This window comes from Macaca nemestrina, chromosome 17 (assembly GCF_043159975.1).
Source record: "Macaca nemestrina isolate mMacNem1 chromosome 17, mMacNem.hap1, whole genome shotgun sequence".
NCBI classification, from domain to species: domain Eukaryota; kingdom Metazoa; phylum Chordata; class Mammalia; order Primates; family Cercopithecidae; genus Macaca; species Macaca nemestrina.
In genome coordinates this window covers 46,103,816-46,130,146 of record NC_092141.1, presented here as the reverse complement: position 1 = coordinate 46,130,146, position 26,331 = coordinate 46,103,816, and the positions used below count along the sequence as shown (strand labels likewise).

Below are 26,331 nucleotides of genomic sequence, written 5' to 3'. Positions count from 1 at the left end.
CTAGAGGATCTGTGCCTGCTCTTCAAACGACAACTGGGAGGAAAGTAACTAATATCGTAAATCCCCATGGCCCTCCCTTATCATATTTTTCTCTTTACTGTTCTCTTACCCCTTTCACTGTCACTGTAACCCCTCCATGCCGCTGTATGACCAGTAGCTCCCCTTACCAAGAGTTTCTATGGAGAATGCGGCGTCCCGGAAATATTGATGCTTCATTGTATAGGAGTTTATCTAAGGGAACCCCCACCTTCACTGCCCACACCCATATGCCCCACAACTGCTATAACTCTGCCAGCCTTTGCATGCATGCAAATACTCATTATTGGACAGGGAAAATGATTAATCCTAGTTGTCCTGGAGGACTTGGAGCCACTGTCTGTTGGACTTACTTCACCCATACCGGTATGTCTGATGGGGGTGGAGTTCAAGATCAGGCAAGAGAAAAACATGTAAAGGAAGTAATCTCCCAACTGACCCGAGTACATAGCACCCCTAGCCCCTACAAAGGACTGGATCTCTCAAAACTACATGAAACTCTCCGTACCCATACTCCCCTGGTAAGCCTATCTAATACCACCCTCACTGGGCTCCAGGAGGTCTCGGCTCAAAACCCTACTAACTGTTGGATGTACCTCACCCTGCACTTCAGGCCATACATTTCAAACCCTGTACCTGAACAATGGAACAACTTCAGCACAGAAATAAACACCACTTCCATTTTAGTAGGACCTCTTGTCTCCAATCTGGAAATAACCCACACCTCAAACCTCATCTGTGTAAAATATAGCAATACTATAGACACAACCAACTCCCAATGCATCAGGTGGGTAACTCCTCCCACACGAACAGTCTGCCTATCCTCAGGAATATTTTTTGTCTGTGGTACCTCAGCCTATCGATGTTTGAATGGCTCTTCAGAATCTATGTGCTTTCTGTCATTCTTAGTGGCCCCTATGACCATCTACACTGAACAAGATTTATACAATCATGTCGTACCTAAGCCCTGCAACAAGTACCCATTCTTCCTTTCGTTATCGAAGCAGGAGTGCTAGGTGGAGTAGGTACTGGCATTGGTGGTATCACAGCCTCTACTCAGTTCTACTACAAACTGTCTCAAGAACTAAATGGTGACATGGAATAGGTCGCCGACTCCCTAGTCACCTTGCAAGATCAACTTAACTCCCTAGCAGCAGTAGTCTTCAAAATCAAAGAGCTTTAGACTTGCTAACTGCCGAAAGAGGGGTAACCTATTTATTTTTAGGGGAAGAATGCTGTTATTATGTTAATCAATCCGGAATCGTCACCGAGAAAGTTAAAGAAATTCGAGATCGAATACAAGGTAGAGCAGAGGAGCTTCAAAACACTAGACCCTGGGGCCTCTCAGCCAATGGATGCCCTGGATTCTCCCCTTCTTAGGACCTCTAGCAGCTATAATATTGCTACTCCTCTTTGGACCCTGTATCTTTAACCTCCTTGTTAAGTTTGTCTCTTCCAAATCGAAGCTGTAAAACTACAAATGGTTCTTCAAATGAAGCTCCAGACGCAGTACATGACTAAGATCTACCACAGACCCCTGGACCAGCCTGCTAGCCCATGCTCCGATGTTAATGACATGGAAGGCACCCCTCCCAAGGAAATCTCAACTGCACAACCTCTCCTACGCCCCAATTCAGCAGGAAGCAGTTAGAGCGGTCGCCGGCCAACCTCCCCAACAGCACTTGGGTTTTCCTGTTGAGAGGGGGGACTGAGGGACAGGACTAGCTGGATTTCCTAGGCCTACTAAGAATCCCTAAGCCTTGCTGGGAAGGTAACCGCATCCACCTTTAAACACGGAGCTTGCAACTTAGCTCACATCTGACCAATCAGGTAGTAAAGACAGCTCACTAAAATGCTAATTAGGCAAAAATAGGAGGTAAAGAAATAGCCAATCATCTGTTGCCTGAGAGCACAGCGGGAGGGACAATGATCAGGATATACACCCAGGCATTCGAGCCAGCAGCGGCTACCCTCTTTGGGTCCCCTCCCTTTGTATGCTGTGTCTTCACTCTATTAAATCTTGCAACTGCAAATAAATAAATAAATAAAACCTAATTGTGATTTTGAGGTGCTCTAAGATATGGCACATTAATAGATAATAAATGTATTATTAATAACTGTATGCTATAACCCACTGTGAAGTATGAAAGTAGGTGGACAATAGTGCTCCTTGACATCAGATGAGAAACCATCAATACTTTAAAATGTTTGGAAATCACCACTGAACATGTGAAAATTACATATGCACGATTGTTCTGGTGTAATTCGTGAGTCACAGTTTATTCATTTACAGAGACAAACAGCATTTATAAACGTTAGAGTAGTATGATCCTCAAAGTGTGGTCCCTGGACCAGTGGCATCCCGTGGGAACTTGCTAGAAGTGCAAATTCTTGGGCCCTACCCCAGACCAACTAACTGTATCAGAACCTACAGGTCAGCATCTATCAATCTATGCTTTCACAAGCCCTAAAGGTTGAGAATCACTGTGTTACAAGAATAAAACAGTAATTAACAAATCGGCAGGACTGCTAAAACAAAACTAAAGAAAACCTATACCAGCCTGGGCACCATAGTGAGATCCCATCTCTAAAAAAAATTGTTTTGAATTACCTGGGTATGGTGGCATACACCTGTAGTCCCAGCTACTGGGGAGGCTGAGGTGGGAGAATTGTTTGAGCCCAGGAGCTCAACACTGCAGTGTGCTGTGATAGCACCACTGTACTCCAGCCTTGGTGCAGAGCAGGACTCTGTCTCAAAAAAAAAAAAAAAAGAAAGAAAACTACAGATATTTCCTTTTTTTTTAGAGGCAGGGTCTTGCTCTGTCACTCAGGCTAGATTGCAGTGGCATGATCCTCATTCACTGCAGCCTCAAACTCCTAGGCACAAGCAATCCTCCCGCCTCAACCTCCCAAATAGCTGGGACTACAGGCATGCACCACTATGCCTGGCTACTTTCTGTTTTTTTGTACAGACAGTCTCCACATGTTGCCCAGCCTAGTCTCAAACTCCTGAGTTCAAGTGATCCACCCACCTTGGCCTCCCAAAGGGTTGAGATTATAGGTGTGAGCCACTGAGCCCAGCCTAACATTTCCTGAAAGTGAACTGGAGATTACTTTAGCTAACTTTTATCTTTAAAACTATAATCAGCCGGGCGTGGTGGCTCACACCTGTAATCCCAAGCACTTTGGGAGGACGAGGCAGGTGGATCACGAGGTCAGAAGATCGAGACCATCCTGGTTAACACGGTGAAACCCCATCTCTACTAAATATATAAAAAATTAGCCAGGTGTAGTGGCGGGCACCTGTAGTCCCAGCTACTCTGGAGGCTGAAGCTGGAGAATGCTGTGAACCCAGGGGGCAGAGCTTGCAGTGAGCAGAGATCACGCCACTGCACTCCAGCCTGGGCTACAGAGTGAAACTCCATCTCAAAAATAAAATAAAATAAAATAAAATTAGAATCAAATATAAAAGTATCATGCAACGTGAGCCAAGGTTGCCACTACACTCCAGCCTGGTGACAGAGCGAGACTCCGTCTCAAAAAAAAAAAAGTATCATGCAACGGAAAAAATTTGCTGTCTAAATTTACTATACATTTCTCCCTTGAAATATTAGGTCTTGCCGGGCGCGGTGGCTCAAGCCTGTAATCCCAGCACTTTGGGAGGCCGAGACGGGCGGATCACGAGGTCAGGAGATCGAAACCATCCTGGCTAACATGGTGAAACCCCGTCTCTACTAAAAAATACAAAAAAAACTAGCCGGGCGAGGTGGCGGGCAACTGTAGTCCCAGCTACTCAGGAGGCTGAGGCAGGAGAATGGCATAAACCCAGGAGGCGGAGCTTGCAGTGAGCTGAGATCCGGCCACTGCACTCCAGCCTGGGCCACAAAGCGAGACTCCGTCTCAAAAAAAAAAAAAAGAAATATTAGGTCTTAAAAAAAGTTCAAGACCAGCCTGCCCAACATGGGGAAACCCCATCTCTACTAAAAATACAGGCCAGGCGCAGTGGCTCATGCCTGTAATCCCAGCACTTTGGGAGGCCGAGGCGGGTAGATAACCTGAGGTCAGGAGTTTGAGACCAGTCTGGCCAACATGGCAAAACCCCGTCTCTACTAAAAATACAAAAATTAGCTGGGCGTGGTGGCGCGTGCCTGTAATCCCAGCTACTCAGGAGGCTGAGGTAAGGAGAATCACTTAAATCTGGGAGGTGATAGAGTGAGACTCTTTAAAAAAAAAAAAAAAACCTTTAAAGGGCTCCTATTATTTTTGGCCAGGCACAGTCGCTGTCTGTAATCCCAGCACTTTGGGAGGCCAAGGCGGGTGGATCACCTGAGATCAGGAGTTCAAGACCAGCCTGGTCAACATGGTGAAACCCCATCTTTACTAAAAATACAAAAAATTAGCCAGGCGTGGCAGTGGGCACCTGTAATCCCAGCTACTTGGGAGGCTGAGGCATGAGAATCGCTTGAACACAGGAGGGAGAGGTTGCAGTGTGCTGAGATTGCGCCACTACACTCTAGCCTGGGTGACAGAGACTCCCTCCGTCTCAAAAGGAAAAAAGAAAGGAAGGAAGGAAGGAAGGAAGGAAGGAAGGAAGGAAGGAAGGAAGGAAGGAAGGAAGGAAGGAAGGAAGGAAGGAAGGAAGGAAGGAAGGAAGGAAGGAAGGAAGGAAGGAAAAAAGGCAGAGAGGGAGGGAAAAGGGGAAAAGGGAGGGAAAAGGGAAGAAAGGGGGAGGGAGGGGAACGTTCCAACAGACTGACTACACTGAAGAACACCAAAAGTTACAACAGCAAAAACCCTATTTCACATTTACAGCAGTAAATAGTTAAGTTTAAAAATAACAGTAGATCCAAAAAATAAAATCCCATCCCAACTAACAGAACATAATGAGTGCCTTCTTCACAAGGTAAGTAAACAAGGCACTCAGGTGCAGATTCCAGCTTGCAGTCTGACTGAAGTTAGGTGACCACACAAAAGAGAAAATCCACAAAAAAAGGCAGAATTCTTTGATTCCATGGGAGAAGAAAAAGAAAGAGTTAATAAAACATGGTTTCTGGGCTAATAAGTGAGAGTCTCAATAAGGCCAACTTCAAGTTCCTAGCTAAGAAGACCATGAAGGCAGCCTTTTCTAAACGGTTACGTAGATTGGAGGCAACTCAGTGTGAACAGCTAAAAAGCCTGTCCAGCAACCGTACTGAATAGTATTTCCCAGGCACGAGCCTACAGACCAACAGAAAAGAGAGGTCATGTATGGAAAATCACTGAGTAGCTGTCCAGACACTCTAGAAGCTACTCCACAGCCTGTCTCATTTCCACTGATTCTAATCCTGAATTAAAGAGAGAACACAGTTGAGTACCATTGTTAGACTCTTTGTTCACTTCAGGTTATCCACCCTAAATCTGCCTGTATTATTTTGGGGAAGTCAACTTTCAACACAAAAGCCTACAGTTTGATATTTTACAACATGAACAAAATTTTTATCACATTGTAAACAAGAAGGAGTATTATTTGTAACTGACCTCTTATAATTCTTATTGTCTGAGTAGATATCCACCTCCAAAAAGAACTAAAGAGAGAAAAAGAGAGAAAGATTTTAAGGTTTTTTTTTTTTTTTTAAAGAAACAAACTTTTGTCAATTCCTGTTTTGCTCAGCATAATACAAAGGTAATAATATACAAAGTATCTATTTTTCTGGTCAAATCTATTATTTAACTTAAAGCACAAAGTTTAGCAGTTTATTATTTGTTCAATTCTGTAAATCAAACACATTACATACTTTATTGTTTATGAAAATATTAAACAATAGAACAAGCTTACCATTTCATAAGGTGGCTTTTCCTATTGTATACTCGACGAATACATTTCAACATTTTCATTTCTAATATTTCATCAAAAAAGAGGCAGTGGGGAGAAGAGAACCACTAGATTCTCTACAATTCACTTAAGCTCTGATTATGTTTCCAAGCGGTTACACCTACCCACAAAAGTTGGGAGCCAGGGGGAAGACAGAGCACCCATTATACTAAGTCCCTAAACTGTAAGAGATCAAAGAGTCTCTAGCAACTCCCCAAATCCTGGATTTCCTTCTTAAGCCTGACAATTTAAATGTATCTAGGGTAGAAATTCTCAACTCTGATTATGTTTAAGAATCACCTGTGGAGCTTTTAAAACTTGTACAAAGTCTAAACTCCACCCTAGATCTGCTGAATCAGAATTGCAGCTAGAGGCCCAGGGATATCAACTTTAAGTTCCACAGTTAATTGACATTGATGCAAATACAGGGTTGAGAACCACTGGTTCAGGACAGAGAAGAAACAAAAGGAAAGAACCTATCACACTGATAGGGAAATCTAAAACTTCCAAGAGAGGACCCCTAAATGACAAGGGACAAGATTTAGGATATTAGGACTTATCCAGTTATGGAATCTGAGCTAGTATTATTCCCTACAATTGAGAAGAGGAAGGAAAAAGTTTGGATCATGTAACCAAAGATGCAGTGAAGCTGGAGTTTCTTTTTCTTTTTCTTTTTATTGAGTCAGTGTCTCAATCTGTCACCCAGGCTGGAGTGCAGTGGTACAATCTCAGCTCAATGCAACCTCTGCCTCTCGGGTTCAAGCGATCCTCCTGCCTCAGCCTTCCAAGTAGCTGGGATTACAGATGCATACCACCACACCTGGCTGATTTTTGTATTTTTGTATTTTTAGTAGAGACAGCGTTTCACCATCTTGGCCAGGCTGGTCTCGAACTCCTGACCTCACGTGATCCACCTGCCTCAGCCTCCCAAAGTGCTGGGATTATAGGCGTGAGCCTCTGCGTCCAGCCCAGAGATATTTTTCTAAATAAATACAACAGATGTTACCAAATTTAGTTAGCATATTCTACTTGAACTCAAATTACACTGTATTTTCCAAACAATTCTAATAAAGAGGCAGCAATTAGTTTTCGTAGCCACTGATAAAAGTATACAAGCTTATACAACATGTCCTTGCCTCTTACGTCATAGTAAGTTCACTTAAATGTTTTCAAAGAGGCCCGGTGCAGTGGCTCATGCCTGTAATCCCAGTACTTTGGGAGGCCAAGGCAGGTGGATCACGAGGTCAGGAGTTCAAGGCCACCCTGGTCAAGATGGTGAAACCCTGTCTCTACTAAAAATACAAAAATTAGCCAGGTGTGGTGGCGGGTGCCTGTAATCCCAGCTACTTGGGAGGCTGAGGCAGAGAACTGCTTGAACCCAGAAGGTGGAAGTTGCAGTGAGCCAAGATTAAGCCACTGCACTCTAGCCTGGGCGACAGAGTGAGACTCTGTCTCAAAAACAAACAAACAAAAAAAAGATGTTTTCAAAGAGAATAAGTGAATTTGCCTTTTTCATTTTGTCATTTATTTTTTAATGGATTTTATTTTTTAATTCAGTGATTCATAAAAGGATTACAGAGAATTTTATTTTAAAAACTATTTTAATTTACCACAAGTTTTAAATTTTAAAATAACAAGAACTTGTGTTCCAAATAGTGAAACAGATGCTGATTATTCAAAGATAAATAAGATTTGTCCCTAGCTAAGTGGCTATAGACATCTAATTATACAATTACAGTAGTATAATAATCTCTGAAAACACTTACAAAAAATATAAATAAAAAAGATAAAAAATAAAAAAGAACTTAAAAAAATTTTTTAAAAAGAAAAAAAACCCTCTAGGCCAGGTGTGGTGGTTCACACCTGTAATCCCAGTATTCTGGGAGGCAGAGACAGGAGGATGGCTTGAGCCCAGGAGTTTGAAACCAGCCTGGGCACCATGGTGAGAACCTATCTCTAAAAAAAATTGTTTTAAGTTAAAATAATAATGTAATTTAAAAAATAATAATCTCGCCTGGCGCGGTGGCTCAAGCCCGTAATCCCAGCACTTTGGGAGGCCGAGACGGGCGGATCACGAGGTCAGGAGATCGAGACCATCCTGGCTAACACGGTGAAACCCCGTCTCTACTAAAAAATACAAAAAAAAACTAGCCGGGTGAGGTGGCGGGCGCCTGTAGTCCCGGCTACTTGGGAGGCTGAGGCAGGAGAATGGCGGGAACCCGGGAGGCGGAGCTTGCAGTGAGCTGAGATCCGGCCACAGCACTCCAGCCGGGGTGACAGAGCGAGACTCCGTCTCAAAAAAAAAAAAATAATAATAATAATAATAATAATCTCTAGGTGTAGAAACACAAAAGAAGGGTACTTTGTCCAAACTTGGAGGTGGAGTAGGAAGATATTAGAAATGAATCTGGAAAGATAAGCAAGGAGGGAGAGGAAGAAGCATTCCATGTAGAAGGGACATTTGAATAAGAACCAGATGGTAGAAGATGCAACCTTACGAGAAATACTAGATATGAATGGTTATAATAGAGCTCGAAGTCATTTCTTTCAGGAACCAGCTAGAAGTTTTTTTTCTTACTCTTTGTTTGTTTTTTGAGACAGGGTCTCTCTCTGCCACCCAGGCAATTTTCTTGGCTATGAACAGTGATCATAGCTCACAGCAGCCTCAAACTCCCAGGCTCAAGTGATTTTCCTGGCTCAGACTCCAAAGTAGCTAGGACTATAGGCACACGCCACTACAGCTGGCTAACTTCTTTTATTTTTAGTAGAGACAAGCCTGAACTTTAGTTTGAGACCAGCCTGAACTTGCTATGTTGTTCAGGCTGGTCTCAAACTCTTGGGCTCAAACAATCCTCCCACCTTGGCCTCCCAGTTTTGGGATTACAGGCATGAACCACCATGCCCAGCCACTTTTTGTTTTTTTATAAACCAAGAGAGTATTCTTTTAGGGTACAGCAGTCAGAGGAAATAACATAATGTAACTGTCTGTCCTATTTCCCATTTCTCAGTCCAGGGATGTATAGTATTTTTCAAGGATGTAGCTGGTAAAAGCTCTCATATCTTTCAAGAAATCTTTAAATAAATCTTGCCAAACTTCTGAAGAAAGATAGTGTGTTGGGCTGGGCATGGCAGCTCACACCTGTAATCACAGCACTTTGGGAGGATAAGAAGGGTCGACTGCTTGAGGTCAGGAGTTCGAGACCTGCCAGGCCAACATGGTGAAACCCCGTCTCTACTAAAAATACAAAAATTAGCTGGGCGTGGTGGTGTGCACCTGTAATCCCAGCTACTCGGGAGGCTGAGGCAGGAGAATCGCTTGAACCCAGGAGGCAGAGGCCACAGTGAGCTGAGATCATGCCACTGCACTCCAGCCTGGGTGACAGAGCGAGACTCTTTTTCAAAAAAATAAATAAAAATAAATAAATAAACTAAAAAGACATAACCCACAAAAAGACCAAAAAAGAAATTAAAAAGTCTGGGTAGACAACAGGAAGACAATTTTCTTGGAAAGCAGACAGAAGAGCAATAAATGACTAGGCAAGCCCAAGAAAACTGAATCATAGCTCATCTGTGGTAAACTTACAATCAACACAATTTATATCATAGAGTCCCCAAAATGTTCAGAAAGTGGAGGTGAAAGAGAGCTAAAGAAAATAAGGAGGATTGGTTGAAACTGTTTCCGAAGCTTCAGATCATTAGATTTTCTCCCCCGCTAGTGAGGTCAGGTGCCTGCTGCTACCATCCTGAGACTTTAGGTTTATTCTCTAGAAAGGGTTAAACAGAGGGTTTCTAGATTGGGGGATACCAGCAACAGTAAGGGGCAGGGTACAATACTGAAAATGAATAAATTAAGTCAATATATTGAATAAGATTTCCTGGTCCTCTTTCCCTAATTGTCACCCTCCCAGAGAGAGATTAGAGGATCCTTCTTTTTTTTTTTTGAGACAGAGTCTCACTCTGTTGCCCAGGCTGGAGTCCAGTGGCATGATCTCAGCTCACCACAACCTCTGCCTCCCAGGTGCTAGAGATTCTTCTGCCTCAGCCTCCCGAGTAGCTGGGACTACAGGCCTGCACCACCATGCCCAGCTAATTTTTGTATTTTTAGTAGAGACGGGGTTTCACCATATTGGTCAGGCTGGTCTCGAACTCCTGACCTCGTGATCCACCTGCCTCAGCCTCCCAAAGTGCTGGGATTATAGGTGTGAACTACCGCGCCCAGCCTAGAGGATCCTTCTTTGGAGAATCTGACCAGCTCAAGGAGAAAAAAAAACCTAAAGTTACTAAAGTTACTAACATCAACATCCCTAATTGACTTGCCCAACCAGATTACAATGTAGTAAGCTAACCATCTCTAATCAGCTTTCAATACTTCCTCTTAAATATAAACAGACAATAAAGATTACCAGATGTCTGAGAAAAACTTCAACACGAAAGACTAAAAACAAATAACTACCTATAGATTTTAAAAAATGTAACTTGAAGAAAAGAGATTACAGGGCACAAGAAACCATTAAAAACTACAGGGTCGAGGGGAGGGAAGCAACTTCACCACCTGTGTGGTATTTTCCCAAAAAACCCATGACCCTAGTCTAATCATGAGAAAATATCAGACAAATCTGAATTGAGGGACATTCTACAAAATACTTGACCAGTACTATTCAAAATCACTAAGCCATTACAAAAAAGGAAAGACTAAGAAACTATAACAGATCAGGGGAGATTAATGAGACATGACCACTAAATAAATGTGGTATCCTACATTAAATGATGGAATAGAAAAAAAGCCACTAAAAAAGAAAAGGTACAGAAGGCCAGCATGGTGGTTCATGCCTGTAATCTCAACACTTTGGGAAGCCTAGCCAGGAGGATCACTTGAGGTTAGGAGTTTCAGATTACCATGAGCCATAATGGAGCCCCTGTACTCCAGCCTGGGTGACAGAAAGAGACCCTATCTCTGGAGGAAAAAAAAAGAAGAAAAAACAGGAAATAGAGTTTTATAGTTTAGTTACTATTATACCAATGTTAATTTTATAGTTTTGACTAAAGTATTATGGCTAGCTGGGCAGGGAGGCAGGCACCTGTAATCCCAGCTACTTGGGAGGCTGAGGCGGGAGAATCACTTGAACCCAGGAGGCAGGGGTTGCAGTGAGCCGAGATTGTGCCACTGCACTCCAGCCTGACCAACAGAGCAAGACTCTCTCAAAAAAAAAAAGTATTTTGGCTATGTAAATAAGATATTAACATTTGCCTACTTGAGGGTAGCAGATGGGAGGAGGGAAACAATAAGAAAAAATATCTTTTGAGGCCAGACGTGGTGGCTCATGCCTATAATCCCAGCACTTTGGGAGGCCAAGGTGGGCAGATCACCTGAGGTCAGGAGTTTGAGACCAGCCTGGCCAACATGGTGAAACTCCATCTCTATTAAAAATACAAAAATTAGCTGGGTGTGGTGGCACACACCTGTAATCCCAGCTACTAGGGAGGTTGAGGCACAAGAATAGTTTGAACCCAGGAGGTGGAGGCTACAGTAAGTTGAAATCGTGCCACTGCACTCCAGCCTGGGTGACAGGGCAAGACTTCATCTCAAAAAAGAAAAAAAAACAAAAAGTATCTATTGAATACTAGGCCTAATTAGTATCTGGGTGATGAAATTATCTGTACAACAAACGCCCATGAGTTTACATATATAACAAATCTGCACATGTACCCCTAAACCTAAAATAAAAGTAAAAAAAAAAGATATTAACGATCAGTAAGCCCTGATCAAGAGTACGCAGGAACTCTATGTTCTACTTTTGCAACTTTTCTGTAAGTCTAAAATTACTATCTTGGCTGGGTGCGGTGGCTCATGCCTGTAATCCCAGAACTCTGGGAGGCTGAGGCGGGTGGATCACCTGAGGTCAGGAGTTTGAGACCAGCCTGGCCAACATGGTGAAACCCTGTCTCTACTAAAAATACAAAAATTAGCTGGGCATGGTGGCAAATGTCTGTAATCCTAGCTACTCGGGAGGCTGAGGCAGGAGAATCACTTGAACCTGGGAGGTGGAGGTTGCAGTAAGCTGAGATCACGCCATTATACTCTAGCCTGGGCAGCAAGAGCAAAACTCCACCTCAAAAACAAAAACAAACAAAAAAAAAATTACTATCTTGAAAAAAACCTGAAGTCTAAAGGGACCATTGTTATTATCCTGAAAGAGCTAAGAGAAGATATTATATACATAAAGCACAAATGGATTTTGTTTTTTTTTTTGAAACAGGGTCTCACTCTGTCACGCAGGCTGGAGTGCAGTGACGTAATCACAGTTCACTATAGCCTTGACCTCCTGGGCTGATATGGTTTGGCTGTGTGCCCACCCAAATCTCATCTTGAATTCCCAGGTGTTGTGGGAGGGACCTGGTGGGTGGTAACTGAATCACTGGGGTGGGTCTTTCCCATGCTGTTCTTGTGATAGTAAGTCTCACAAGATCTGATGGTTTTAAAAATGCGAGTTTCCCTACACAATCTCTCTTTGCCTGCTACCATCCATGTAAGACGTGACTTGCTCCTCCTTGCCTTCTGCCATGATTGTGAGGCCTCCCCAGCCATATGGAACTGTAAGTCCATTAAACCGCTTTCTTTTGTAAATTGCCCAGTCTCAGGTTTGTCTTTATCAGCAGCATGAAAATGGACTAATACAGTAAATTGGTACCAGTAGAGTGGGGGACTGCCTGAAGACACCCAAAAATGTGGAAGCGACTTTGGAACTGGGTAACAGGCAAAGGCTGGAACAGTTTGGAAGGCTCAGAAGAAGACAGGAAAATGTGGGAACACTTGGAACTCCCTAGAGACTTGTTGAATGGCTTTGACCAAAATGCTGATAATGATATGGACAATGAAGTTCAGTCTGAGGTGGTCTCAGATGGAGATAAGGAACTTCCTAGGAGCTGGAGCAAAGATGACTCTTGTTATGTTTTAGCAGAGACTAGCAGCATTTTGCCCCTGGCCTACAGATTTGTGGAACTCTGAAGTTGAGAGAGGTGATTTAGGGTATCTAGTAGAAGAAATTTCTAAGCAGCAAAGCATTCAAGAGGTAACTTGGGCGCTGTTAAAGTCATTCAGTTTCAAAAGGGAATCAGATGGGGTGGAACCTCGCACAGAGCCCCTACTGGGACACTGCCCAATGGAGCTGTGAGAAGAGGGTCACCATCCTCCAGACCCCGGGATGACAGATTCACCAACAGCTAGCACCATGCACCTGGAAAAGCTGCAGACACTCAATGCCAGCCCATGAAAGCAGCCGGCAGGAAGGCTGTATCCTGCAAAGCCACGGGGGTGGGGCTGCCCAAGACCATTGGAACCCATCTCTTGCATCAGCACGACCTCAATGTGAGACACGGAATCAAAGGAGATCATTTTGTAGCTTTAAGATTTGATTGCCCTGGCCAGGCGCGGTTTCACACCTGTAATCCCAGCACTTTGGGAGGCCGAGGCAGTTGGATCACAAGGTCAGGAGATCGAGACCATCCTGGCTAACACGGTGAAACCGTCTCTACTAAAAATACAAAAAAATTAGCCAGGCATGTTGGCGGGCACCTGCAGTCCCAGCTGCTCCAGAGGCTGAGGCAGGAGAATGGCGTGAACCTGGGAGGCGGAGCTTGCAGTGAGCCGAGATTGTGCCACTGCACTCTAGCCTGGACTGGAGCAAGACTCTATCTCAAAAAAAAAAAAAAAAAAAAAAAAGATTTGATTGCCCTGCTAGATTATGGAATTGCATGGAGCCTGTAGCCCCTTTGTATTGGTCAATTTCTCCCATTTGGAACGGCTATATTTACCCAATGCCTGTATTCCCATTGTATCTAGGATGTAAATAACTTGCTTTTGATTTTACAGGCTCATAGGTAGAAAGGACTTGCCTTGTCTCAGATGAGACTTGGGACTGTGGACTTTTGAGTTAAGGGTGAAATGAGTTAAGACTTTGAGGGACTGTTGGGAAGGCATGATTGGTTTAGAAATGTGAGAACATGAAACCTGGGAGGGGCCAGGGGCTGAATGATATGGTTTGGCTGTGTCCCCACCCAAATCTCCTCTTTAATTCCCACATGTTATAGGAGGGACCTGGTGAGAAGTAATTGAATCCTGGGGGTGGGTCTTTCCCATGCTGCTCTCGTGTTAGTAAGTCTCACGAGTTCTGATGGTTTTTTTTTTTTTTTTTTTTGAGATGGAGTCTCGCTCTGTCGCCCAGGCTGGAGTGCAGTGGCCGGATCTCAGCTCACTGCAAGCTCCGCCTCCCGGGTTCACGCCATTCTCCTGCCTCAGCCTCCTGAGTAGCTGGGACCACAGGCGCCCGCCAGCTCGCCCGGCTAGTTTTTTGTATTTTTTAGTAGAGACGGGGTTTCACTGTGTTAGCCAGGATGGTCTCGATCTCCTGACCTTGTGATCCACCCGTCTCGGCCTCCCAAAGTGCTGGGATTACAGGCTTGAGCCACCGCGCCCGGCCCTCTGATGGTTTTAAAAACGGGAGTTTCCCTGCACAAGCTCTCTCTTTGCCTGCTTCCATCCATGTAAGACATGACGTGCTCCTCCTTGCCTGCCACCATGATTGTGAGGGCTCCCTGGCCATATAGCACAGTAAGTCCATTAAACCTCTTTATTTTGTAAATTGTCCAGTCTCAAGTACGTCTTGATCAGCAGTGTGAAAACAGACTAATACACGGGCTCAAGTGATCCTCCTACCTCAGCCTCCTGAGTAGCTGGGACTAGGTGCACACCACCACACCCAGCTAGCTTTCTTGTAATTTCTGTGGAGATGGGATTTTGTCATGTTGCCCAGGCTGATCTCAACCTCCTGCTCAAGCGATTCTCCAGCCTCAGCTTCCCAAAATGTTAGGACTGCAGGTGTGAGTCACCACAGCTGGTCTGAAATTTTTCTTTTTTTTTTTTTTTTTGAGACGGAGTCTCGCTCTGTCGCACAGGCTGGAGTGCAGTGGCCGGATCTCAGCTCACTGCAAGCTCCGCCTCCTGGGTTTACACCATTCTCCTGCCTCAGCCTCCCGAGTAGCTGGGACTACAGGCGCCCGCACCTCGCCTGGCTAGTTTGTTTGTATTTTTTCAGTAGAGATGGGGTTTCACTGTGTTAGCCAGGATGGTCTCGATCTCCTGACCTCGTGATCCGCCCGTCTCGGCCTCCCAAAGTGCTGGGATTACAGGCTTGAGCTACCGCGCCCAGCTGAAATATTTTTAAAATAACTGTTTTAGGCCAGGTGCAGGGGCTCCCACCTGTAATCCCAACACTTTGGGAGGCTGAGGCAAGAGGGCCACTTAAGTCCAGGAGTTCCAGACCAGCCTGAGCAATAAAGCATAATGCCATCCCTATTTATATATATATATATATATACACATAAAATTTAACAAGAAAGAATTTTGAAAAGCTAAAAATATGATCACAGCAACGAAAAAACTCAGAAGAAGAAAACTCAGAAGATTGAAGAAAAGCTTTCACAAATCAGAATAGAAAGTCAAAGAAGGCCAGGTGTGGGGGCTCATGCCTGTAATCCCAGTACTTTGGGAGGCCAAGGCAGGCAGATAACCTGAGGTCAGGAGTTCAAGATCAGCCTGGCCAATAGGGTGAAACCCCAACCATACTAAAAATGCAAAAATTAGCTGGGTGTGGTGCTGCACACGTGTAATCCCAGCTACTTGGGAGGCTGAAGCAGGAGAACTGCTTGAACCTGGGAGGCAGAGGTTGCAGTGAGCGGAGATCATACCACCGCACTCCAACCTGGGCCACAGAGTGAGACTCCGTCTCTCAAAAAAAAAGGATTCAAAGTGATGAACAACAGGAGAGAAAAAATTAGAGAACCTGTTCAGAAGGTCCAACGGAAGCTCCCAAAAGCAAGAACAAAACATAGGGCAAAAATTTTAATCTGGTAATCATGCCAGATTGCCATGGTCATTGACGGATTTCAAAGGCCCAACAAGTGCCTACCATAATGAATAAAAACGGACACCAAGGCACATCACTGAAATTTCAGAAACTGAACACAAGAAAAGATCCTACAAGCTTCCCAAGAGAAAAAAGTTCACATACAAATGATCAAGAATTTGAATGCCTTTCAGACTTATCAGAAATAACAACAGACGCTTGAAAGTTATTAAACAATGCCTTCAAAATTCTGAAGGAAAATTATTTTCAATGTAGAATTTTAGACACAATAGGTTGCTGATCAATTGTGAGGACAGGACATATTTTCAGACAGCAAAATCTCAAAATAATTACCTCTGAGAATAATGCAATTAGAAAACATAATTCATTTTACAAACACCAATGCAATAATTGATATTGGCAAATATCGTAAATATATGTTAAAACCATTGGATAAGGGTTTTCAGAAAACAACATATTCTTTTTATTATTATTATTATTTAGTTTTTTTTTTTTTGAGATGGAGTCTCGCTCTGTTGCCCAGATGGGAGTGCAGTGGCGTGATCTCGGCTCACTGCAACCTCCACCTCCCAGACTCAAGCAATTATCGTGCCTCAGCCTCCCAAGTAACTGGGATTACAGGTGTGTGCCCCAACACCTGGCTAATTTTTGTATTTTTAGTAGAGATGAGGTTTTGCCACATTGGCCAGGCTGGTCTCAAACTCCTGTCCTCAAGCAACCCATCTGCCTCGGCCTCCCAGAGTGCTGGGATTACAGGCATGAGCCACCATGCTCAGTGAAAACAACATATTCTTACATATATATAAAACATATATATTATACACATATCTTACATATATATTTTACACATATACATATATAAGATATATCCTACATATATGTCTCTCTCACGTGTGTGTGTGTGTGTATATATATATTTGTTTGTTTGTTTGTTTGTTTTTTGTTTTTTGTTTTTGAGACGGAGTCTCACTGTGTCTCCCAGGCTGGAGTGCAGTGGCGTGATCTCGGCTCACTGCAAGCTCCGCCTCCCGGGTTCACGCCATTCTCCCGCCTCAGCCTCCCAAGTAGCTGAGACTACAGGCGCCCGCCACCACGCCCGGCTAGTTTTTTGTATTTTTAGTAGAGACGGGGTTTCACCATGTTAGCCAGGATAGTCTTGATCTCCTGACCTCGTGATTCACCCGCCTCGGCCTCCCAAAGTGCTGGGATTACAGGCTTGAGCCACCGCGCCCGGCCATATTTTGTTTTTTTTTTTTTGAGACAGTCTCACTCTGTTGCCCAGGCTGGAGTGCAATGGCCCGATCTCAGCTCACTGCAACCTCTGCCTCCCAGGTTCAAACAATTCTTCTGCCTCAGCCTCCCAAGTAGCTGGGATTACAGGCACCCACCACCTCATCCAGCTAGTTTTTTTTGTATTTTCAATAGAGACGGGATTTCACCATGTTGGCCAGGCTGGTCTTGAACTTCTGACCTCAAGTGATCCGCCTGCCTCAGCCTCCCAAAGTGCTGGGATTACAGGCGTGAGCCACTGCACCTGGCCATATTCTTACATATTAATTACAAAAGGGAAAAGGTATTTTTACAATGGAGAAATCTGACAGGTACCATCTTAACTAAGTATTCAAACTAAATATCACCAATATTAGGACAAACTGACTTCATATACCTCTGGATGTGATGCAATAGAAGTATACAACAGGCCAGGCACAGTGGCTCATGCCTCTAATCCTGACACTTTGGGAGGCTGAGGCATTAGGATTGCTCAGGAGTTCAAGACCAGCCTGGACAACAAAGTGAGACTCCGTCTCTATAAAAAATTAAAAAATTAAAAATTAGCTGAGCATGGTGGCACATGCCTATGGTCCCAGCTAAACAGAAGGCTGATATGGGAGGACTGCTTGATTTCAGGAGGTCGAGTCTGCAGTGAGCCATAACTGCACCACTGTACTCCAGCCTAGGCAACATAGTGAGCCCGTATCTCAAAAAAAAAAAAAAAAAAAAAAACAGAAAAAATTAGCTGGGTGTGGTGGCGCATGCCTGTAGTCCCAGCTACTTGGGATCCTTAGGTGGGAAGATCGCCTAAGCCCAGGAGGTTGAGGCTGCAGTGATCCGTGACTGTACCACTGCATTCCAGCATGGGCAAAAGAGCAAGACCCTGTCTCGAAAACAAAACAATGAACAAACCAAAAAACGTGTTTCGAGCTGGGTGTGGTGGCTCGTGCCTATAATCCTAGCACTTTGGGAGGCCGAGGCAGGTAAATCACCTGAGATCAGGAGTCTGAGACCAGCCTGACCAACATGGAGAAACCTGTCTCTACTAAAAATACAAAATTAACCGGGCGAGGTGGTGCATGCCCATAATCCCAGCTACTGGGGAGGCTGAGGCAGGAGAATCACTTGAACCTGGAAGGCAGATGTTGAGGTGAGCCGAGATCACACCATTGCACTCCAGCCTGGGCAACAAGAGTGAAACTCCATCTCAAAAAAAAAAAAAAAAAAAAAGTTTTGTATAACAAATAGTTGGAGGGGAGGGAGAGAATATATATATTTGCTTGAAAATGCATAAAATCTCAGAAGTTATTAATAAATTAATAACATTAACATAAATTAAAATATCTGATAATTATTAAAAAGAAATAAGAAATAATAACAGCCAGGCGCAGTGGCTCACGCCTGTAATCCCAACACTTTGGGAGGACAAGGTGGGCGGACCACCTGAGGTCAGGTGTTCAAGACCAGCCTGGCCAACACGGTGAAACTGGGATTACAGGCATGAGCCACCACGCCCGGCCCCCTTTTGTGCTTTTAAAATACTGAACCAGGCCAGGTGCAGTGGCCCACACCTGTAATCCCAACACTTTGGGAGGCCAAGGTGGGCGGATCACCTGAGGTCAGGAGTTTTGGACCAGCCGGGCCAACATGGTAAAACCCTGTCTCTACTAAAAATACAAAAATTAGAGGGGGGTGATGGAGTGTGCCTGTAGTCGCAGCTACTCAGGAACCTGAGGCAGGAGAATTGCTTGAACCTGGGAGGTGGAGATTGCAGTGCACTCAGATCACACCACTGCACTCCAACCTGGGCAACAAAGCAAGACTCTGTCTCAAAATAAAATAAAATATAAAATAAATAAAATAAAATATAAAATAAAATGGTGAACCAGGTTGGGCACGGTGGCTCATGCCTGTAATCCCAGCACTTTGGGAGGCCGAGACAGGAGGATCACCTGATGTCAGGGGTTCAAGACCAGCCTGGCCAACATAGTGAAACCCCGTCTCTACTAAAAATATAAAAAATTAGCTGGGCATGGTGGCACACGCCTGTAATCCCAGTTACTCGGGAGGCTGAGGCACGAGAATTGCTTGAACCCAGGAGGCAGAGGTTGCAGAGTCAAGATCCTGCCACTGCATTCCAATCTGGGGTGACACAGTGAGACTCTTGTCTCAAAAAAACAAACAAATAAAACAAAATGTTGAACCACATGAATATATTGTCAACTGAAGATTTTAAATAAGTTTAATAAAAAGCTTTCCTCAATTAATTTCATGCTACTCTGATCCCTTATCTCGTATCTGTCAGAGTATTTAGCCAGATAACTGAAATGTTATTCACTTATTTCTTTAACATGTGTTACTATGTAATTGACTCTGGGTTATCTCCTAGATGAGGCTGGGGAAGTTATTCTCCCTTCCAAAAACAACAAAAAAGAGAGAAATGGAGGTCTTGCTATGTTAACAAGGCTGGTCTTGTACTGCTGGCCTCAAGCAATCCTCCCATCTTGGCCTCCCAAAGTGCCAGAGTTATAGATGTGAGCCACCATGCCCAGCCTCTTCTAATTGATTTAGATCCACCACCCTCAATGCCTCACAATGCCATGTAAACACTAGGCTTTCAAAGGCTGCATGTTTTTTTTTGGTTTTTTGGGTTTTTTTTGAGATGGAGTCTGGCTCTGTCACCCAGGCTGGAGTGCAGTGGCGCGATCTTGGCTCACTGCAAGCTCCGCCTCCTGGGTTCATGCCATTCTCCTGCCTCAGCCTCCTGAGTAGCTGGGACTACAGGCGCCCACCACCACACTCGGCTAATGTTTTGTATGTCTTTTAGTAGAGACGGGGTTTCACTGTGTTAGCCAGGATGGTCTCAATCTCCTGACCTCGTGATTCGCCCACCTCAGCCTCCCAAAGTGCTGGGATTACAGGCATGAGCCACCGCATCTGGCCAGGCTGCAACGAATATTTGAGTTACAAAACTAGCAGACATAAACTAAGTCACTATTTCAAACATTATCCTCTAGAAACATTTAGAGGCCTCCAGGTAAAATGCCATTTTGTGAACTCAGAAAGTTCTAGGATGAAATCAATTTATGCTCATAATTTTATTTCATAGATCTGCATTTAAAGAAAACCAGAGTCTCAAGGAAAAGAACTGGCTCACGGCTGTACAATCTCAACACTTTGGAAGCCTGAGGCAGGAAGATCGCTTGAGCCCAGGAGTTTGAGACCAGCCTGGGCAACATGACACAACCCCGTCTCTACCAAAATTAAAAAACAAAAAACAAAAAAATAGCCAGGTATGGTGGTGTGTGTCTGTAGTCCCGAATACTTGGGAGGCTGAGGTGAGTGGATCACTTGAGCCTAGGAGGTTGAGGCTGCAGTGACCCATTATTATGCTAGCGCACGAGCCAGGGGGACCCTATTAAAAAAAAAAAAAAAAAAAGAAAAGAAAGAAAGGAATTTCTTCCTTAAAGAAATACTGCTGAATTTTTTTGCCTCCAAGTCCTATGGATATGTTAAGGCATTATACTTTATATTACCTAACAGAGATCTATGCTGGTGACATTTACAGGTTAAGGCAAAAATTCCTAATTCCTTTGTAGTTACAATATCCTATGCAGTCTTCAGGAGCCAGTTTTAAGTTGAAAATTATGAAGAACTCCCAAAAATCAGTTGCCCCATGATGCCTTATGCCAGATGTGCCTATAGTTGTAAACTTTCAAATGTACATCAGATAAAATATCTCTCATATTAAGTGGAAAACTGGAAAAGAAAATCCCTTAGGCACTTTCCAGTACTAAATGTTCTATTAAGTTATTGAATTTTGAGGTAGAATCAAAGTAAAATCAAACAGCTTGCTTTGCCAGGGCCAGGAATACCTCTAAATGCTAAAGCATAAAACAGGACCCAGCGATTCATCTTCTTGCTGCTAATCTACTGATATTACTCCTGATAAACTTAAAAACTAATCAAGCTCCTATCAACCTACTATTCTTCATCTTGGCATGTGTGTAAAATATATACACACAACTAAGAACAGATTTGAAATCTGTTTATAAAAACAGAAGACAGGCTGGGCACAGTGGCTCACAACCGTAATCCCAGCACTTTGGGAGGCCAAGGCTGGCGGATCACTTGAGGTCAGGAGTTCAAGACTCCTGACCAACAGGGTGAAGCCCTGTCTACTAAAAATACAAAAATTAGCCAGGCATGGTGGTGTGCGCCTGTAATCCCAGCTAACAGGGAGGCTGAGGCAGGAGAATCACTTGAACCCAGGAGAAGGAGGTTGCAGTGAGCTGAGATCACGTCACTGCACTCCAGCTTAGGCAACAGAGCTAGACTCCATCTAAAAAAAAAAGAAGATAATTTTATAGGAATGTCATTAATGAGTATTATACTCTAGTTCTATCAGAAGGGATAACCAAATATTCATAAATGAGGCCTTGTATTTTTTGAGAAAAATTCCCCAAAACTGAGTCTGTTTTTTCAAACTCCATGAGTTCATTCGGAATTTTCAAACTTTGCTGGGCATGGTGGCTCATGCCTATAATCCCAAAACTCTGAAAGACCAAGGCAGAAGGATTGCTTGAGCCTAGGAGTTCGAAACCAGCCTGAGCATTACAGTGAGACCTCATCTCTACAGAAAATTAAAAAATTAGCTAGGTATGGTGACATGTGCCTGTGATCCCAGCTACTCAGGAGGCTGAAGTGGGAGGATCACTTGAGTCCAGGAAGTCAAGGTTGTAGTGAGCCATGTTTGCAGCACTGCACTCCAGGCTGGATGACAGAGAGAGATCCTGCCTTAAAACAAAGAAAATAATTTATACAACTTTATTCTATCTGAAATAACCATTCCATAAATAGTACTGCCATGCAATTTCCAGTCCTGATGTCATGGAATAGTAAATGTTATTGTGGTTCTTTGTATAAAACAGCATGAGTATGGCATGCTAAAAGGATGGAATGAGTCTAAGTCTCAACACCATTGGAAGGCAAGACCAATTGGGGCCACCAACCTTTAGGTAGGGCACTGAATAGCCCCTGTTGAAGCCACTTTTCACTTGCCTCCTTAAACATCCTGAGACTAGACAGCCCAATGGTAGCTTGAAAAAGTAACAAATTAGTAAGAGAACTGTATCATTAGAGCACACTTAACTAAGATTGACCAGCTAAACTCATAAGAATTAATGCCTTATCAATCAGATTTACACTCTGTGTAAGTGCAACATCCTTATGACACTATTTGTCATAGTTTCCTACCTGTTTAATATCACCTTCAAATAGTCCATTAGATTCAAGTGAATACAGTACTCATTACGGTTTTTTAAAACTAAAGAAATAGGCTGAGTGCAATGGCTCACACCTAAAATCTCAACACTTTGAGAAGCTGAAGTGGGAGGATCACTTGAAGCCAGGGGTTTGAGACCAGTCTGGGCAATAAAGTGAGACCTCCACTCCATCTCACAAAAAAATTTAAAAATTAGCTGGGCACTGTGGTATATACTTGCAGTCCCAGCTACTCCGGAAGGTAAGGTGGGAGGAATGCTTGAGCTGAGGTCGAGGCTGCAGTGAGCAATGATCACATCACTGTACTCCATCCAGCCTGGGTGACACAGCGAGAGAATCTCTAAAAAAATAAAAAATAAAAAACATTTTAAAATGAAGGCCAGGTGCAGTGACTCATGCCTGTAATCCCAGCACTTTGGGAGGCCAAGGCGGGCAGATTACCTAATGTCAGTTAGAGAACAACCTGGCCAACATGGTGAAACCCCATCTCTGTTAATATACAAAAATGACCCGGACATGGTGGCATGCGCCTCTAATCCCAGCTACTTGGGAGGCTGAGGCAGGAGAATTGCTTGAACCTGGGTGGCGGAGGTTGCAGTGAGCTGAGATCACGCCACTGCACTCCAGCCTTGGCGACAAAGTGAGACTCCATCTCCAAAAAAATAAATAAATACATAAAAAATAAAGTGGCCAGGCGTGGTGGCTCACACCTGTAATCCCAGCATTTTGGGAGGCCGAGGCGGGTGGATTACAAGGTGAGGAGTCCAAGACCAGCCTGGCCAACATGGAGAAATTCCGTCTCTACTAAAAATACAAAAAAATTAGCCAGGCATGGTGGCACATGCCTGTAATCCCAGCTACTCAGGAGGCTGAGGCAGGAGAATCGCTTGAACCCGGGAGGTGGAGGTTGCGGTGAGCAGAGATCGCACCATTGCACTGCAGCCTGGGCAACGAGAGCGAAACTCCTGTCTCAAATAAATAAATAAACAAATAAAATAAAATTGAGGCCGAATGCGGTGGCTCACACCTGTAATTCCAACACTTTATGAGGCTGAGGTGGGCAGATCACCTGAGGTCAGGAGTTTATGACCAGCCTGGCCAACATGACGAAACCCCATCTCTACTAAAAATACAAAAAATTAGCCGGGCATGGTAGCACGCACCTCGTAGTCCCAGCTACTCAGGGGGCTGAGGCAGGATTGCTAGAACCTGAGAGGTGGAGGTTGCAGTGAGCCGAGATTGTGCCACTGCACTCCAGCCTGAGCAAAAGGGCGAGACTCCGACTCCAAAAAATAATAAAATTAAATTAAATTGAAATAAACAAAAAAAAAAACAGTTAATAATCTGTTAAAGTAGATTAATGGTAATTACCTCAATAGTTAATAGGAATTTTTTTAGCCAATGAGTTTCTAGTGTTTATTCGCTTTGTTGTAATCTTACTGTTTTATGGGTTTGGAAAGATGCTTGACACATAGCTCCTAGAATTTACTTTATTTTATTTTATTTTTTGAGACGGAGTCTCGCTGTGTCACCCAGGCTGGAGTGCAGTGGCGTAGTCTTGGCTCACTGTAAGCTCCGCCTCCCGGGCTCACGCCATTCTCCTGCCTCAGCATCCCCATCCGGAGTAGCTGGGACTGCAGGCGCCCGCCACCATGCCCGGCTAATTTTTTGCATTTTTAGTAGAGACGGGGTTTCACTGTGTTAGCCAGGATGGTCTCAATCTCCTGACCTCGTGATCCGCCCACCTCAGCCTCCCAAAGTGCTGGGATTACAGGCGTGAGCCACCATGCCCGGCAGCTCTTATAATTACTAATCTTTAAGAACATGTTAGATAATGACATAACTTTCTTTTCTGAATTACAAAAGGATTCTCCTCTCCTCCCACAATTGAAAATACTAATTTCTAATGTATTATTCCACAGTTTCTATTTTAATTCACTTCTTTCCCAAACTAAGACTATTAGGATATTAGCCATCCAAATGAAGGAAGAAAAGATTTTAAAGAAAGAAATACACTAGCCCTAGACCTGTTAAACCAGTCCACATGACAGGTATAAAAATTTTCCCAATCACTGAGGGCAAAGGAAATAGTGTTACGTAGTGATGTACACCTGAACCTGCTTACAGCACTTTAGAGAGGTCAACATCAGATGAGAGAGTGTTCTCCGAGGCTGGCTTTCACAATACCAGGTCTTCATCATTACCTAGTTATTGAACTATAAATTCACTAAGATAAAAGCCACCATTTCCCAAGACTTCCTTTTTAAAAAGCAGTTTAATCTTATGCTTGATGTATTTCTATTATGCACTGGTAAATCAAAACAAAACAAGCCCAGCGTGGTGGCTCATGCCTATAATCCTAGCACTTTGGGAGGCTGAGAAGGGTGGATCACCTGAGGTCAAGAGTTGGAGACCAGCCTGGCCAACATGGTGAAACCTGTCTCTACCGAAAATACAAAAATTAGCCCAGCATAGTGGCGCACGTGTGTAATCCCAGCTACTCAGGAGGCTGAAGCAGGAGAATCGCTTGAAACTAGGAGACAACGTTGCAGTGAGCCGAGATCACACCATAGAAACTCCAGTCTGGGCCGGGCGCGGTGGCTCAAGCCTGTAATCCCAGCACTTTGGGAGGCCGAGGCGGGCGGATCACGAGGTCAGGAGATCGAGACCATCCTGGCTAACACAATGAAACCCCGTCTCCACTAAAAATACAAAAAAATTAGCCGGGCGTGGTGGCGGCGCCTGTAGTCCCAGCTACTCGGGAGGCTGAGGCAAGAGAATGGCGGGAACCCGGGAGGCGGAGCTTGCAGTGAGCCGAGATCGCGCCACTGCACTCCAGCCTGGGCGACAGAGCGAGACTCCGCCTCAAAAAAAAAAAAAAAAAAGAAACTCCAGTCTGGGCAACAGAGCAAGACTCCATCTCAAACAAACAAAATAACAAAATTCTACAACACTAGTAAACACAGATGGCTTCATAAATTAATACTTTACCTTTGGCATCTTTCATATGCCCACTTTAAAATGTTTAATATTCTTGGGTTTACATCAGTCCTCCTGTTATGCATTCAGTTTTATTGAGAAATGAAGAAACTGAGGCAAGAGAAGTGGGAAGAAACTTGCTATTTATAGCAAGCAGGCATCTATCTGGATAGGTAAACGGTGGTCCTGCTCTATTAGGCCACAATGCTTTTCTGAAAAGTGCCAATCAAATAAGCAGCACAGAAATCCTTCTCATCACAGACATCCAGGGCTTTCCCCTCAAGAATGGAAAAATATGAGTATTCCTCCCTGCTGAGGGAGAAGAGACCATGTAACCAAAGAAAGCATGCTTCTCAATCTATACTACCGAATTGGGAGGGAAAAAATGAATGGAAAGAGAGAGAAAATTCAAGGAAATAAACTTCTGAGACTGAAGATGTGGTTATTAGGTTTATCCACACATTAGGAAATTACTGAAACATCGCTAAAGTAGAAACGGAATTAGGAAGGCCTAGGGTCTTTTTTTATTCCAGTCTTAAATCCCCAAACAAAAATATCTGAAATTAAAGTATTTCTCCTGAGCAGTTATATTCTTAAATGCCTCTATAAAACCCACAAGGCCTACACTAAGTCCCTGATTTTTAGAGCTGATTTCAAGTGTCCATTAGTGTCCACTCTCCCACTTCCAAATCCAAACTAATGTTGGCCCCGATCCGGGTAGGGCCTTCACACACATTTTCCTGTGAAATCATTAGCTTCACATCAGCTTCCTACGTCCTGTTTCCAGTAACTTCCCTTGATCAGCATGGCAAACAAGGAGAGAGTAACAAAAGGCATGTACATTTACTACGTCCCTCACAGATAACATAATAAAATCCTGGGAACAGGAACTGGCAGGGACAACCTGCCTGGCCCTGGCTCTCGCCACGATACAAAGGCACGGAGAGAGCAAGTGAGGTCTGCACCCCACACCTCATCCTGCAAGAG

At 43.9% G+C, this 26,331-nt stretch overlaps 1 protein-coding gene across 6 annotated transcripts in view; it reads right to left on the bottom strand.

The window, feature by feature from the left end:
- LOC105476887 (acetyl-CoA carboxylase alpha) overlaps nucleotides 1-26,331 on the bottom strand; it is a 330,276-nt gene that overhangs the window by 249,064 nt on the left and 54,881 nt on the right. For 4 of the 6 annotated variants that reach the window (XM_011733176.2, XM_011733177.2, XM_011733179.2 and 1 more), the window contains exon 2: nucleotides 5,554-5,600. The exons of the other annotated variants lie outside the window; for them this stretch is intronic. In XM_011733176.2, the coding sequence (XP_011731478.1) occupies nucleotides 5,554-5,600 (47 nt within the window). The remainder of the gene's footprint in view (nucleotides 1-5,553; nucleotides 5,601-26,331) is intronic. 6 annotated transcript variants of the gene reach the window in all.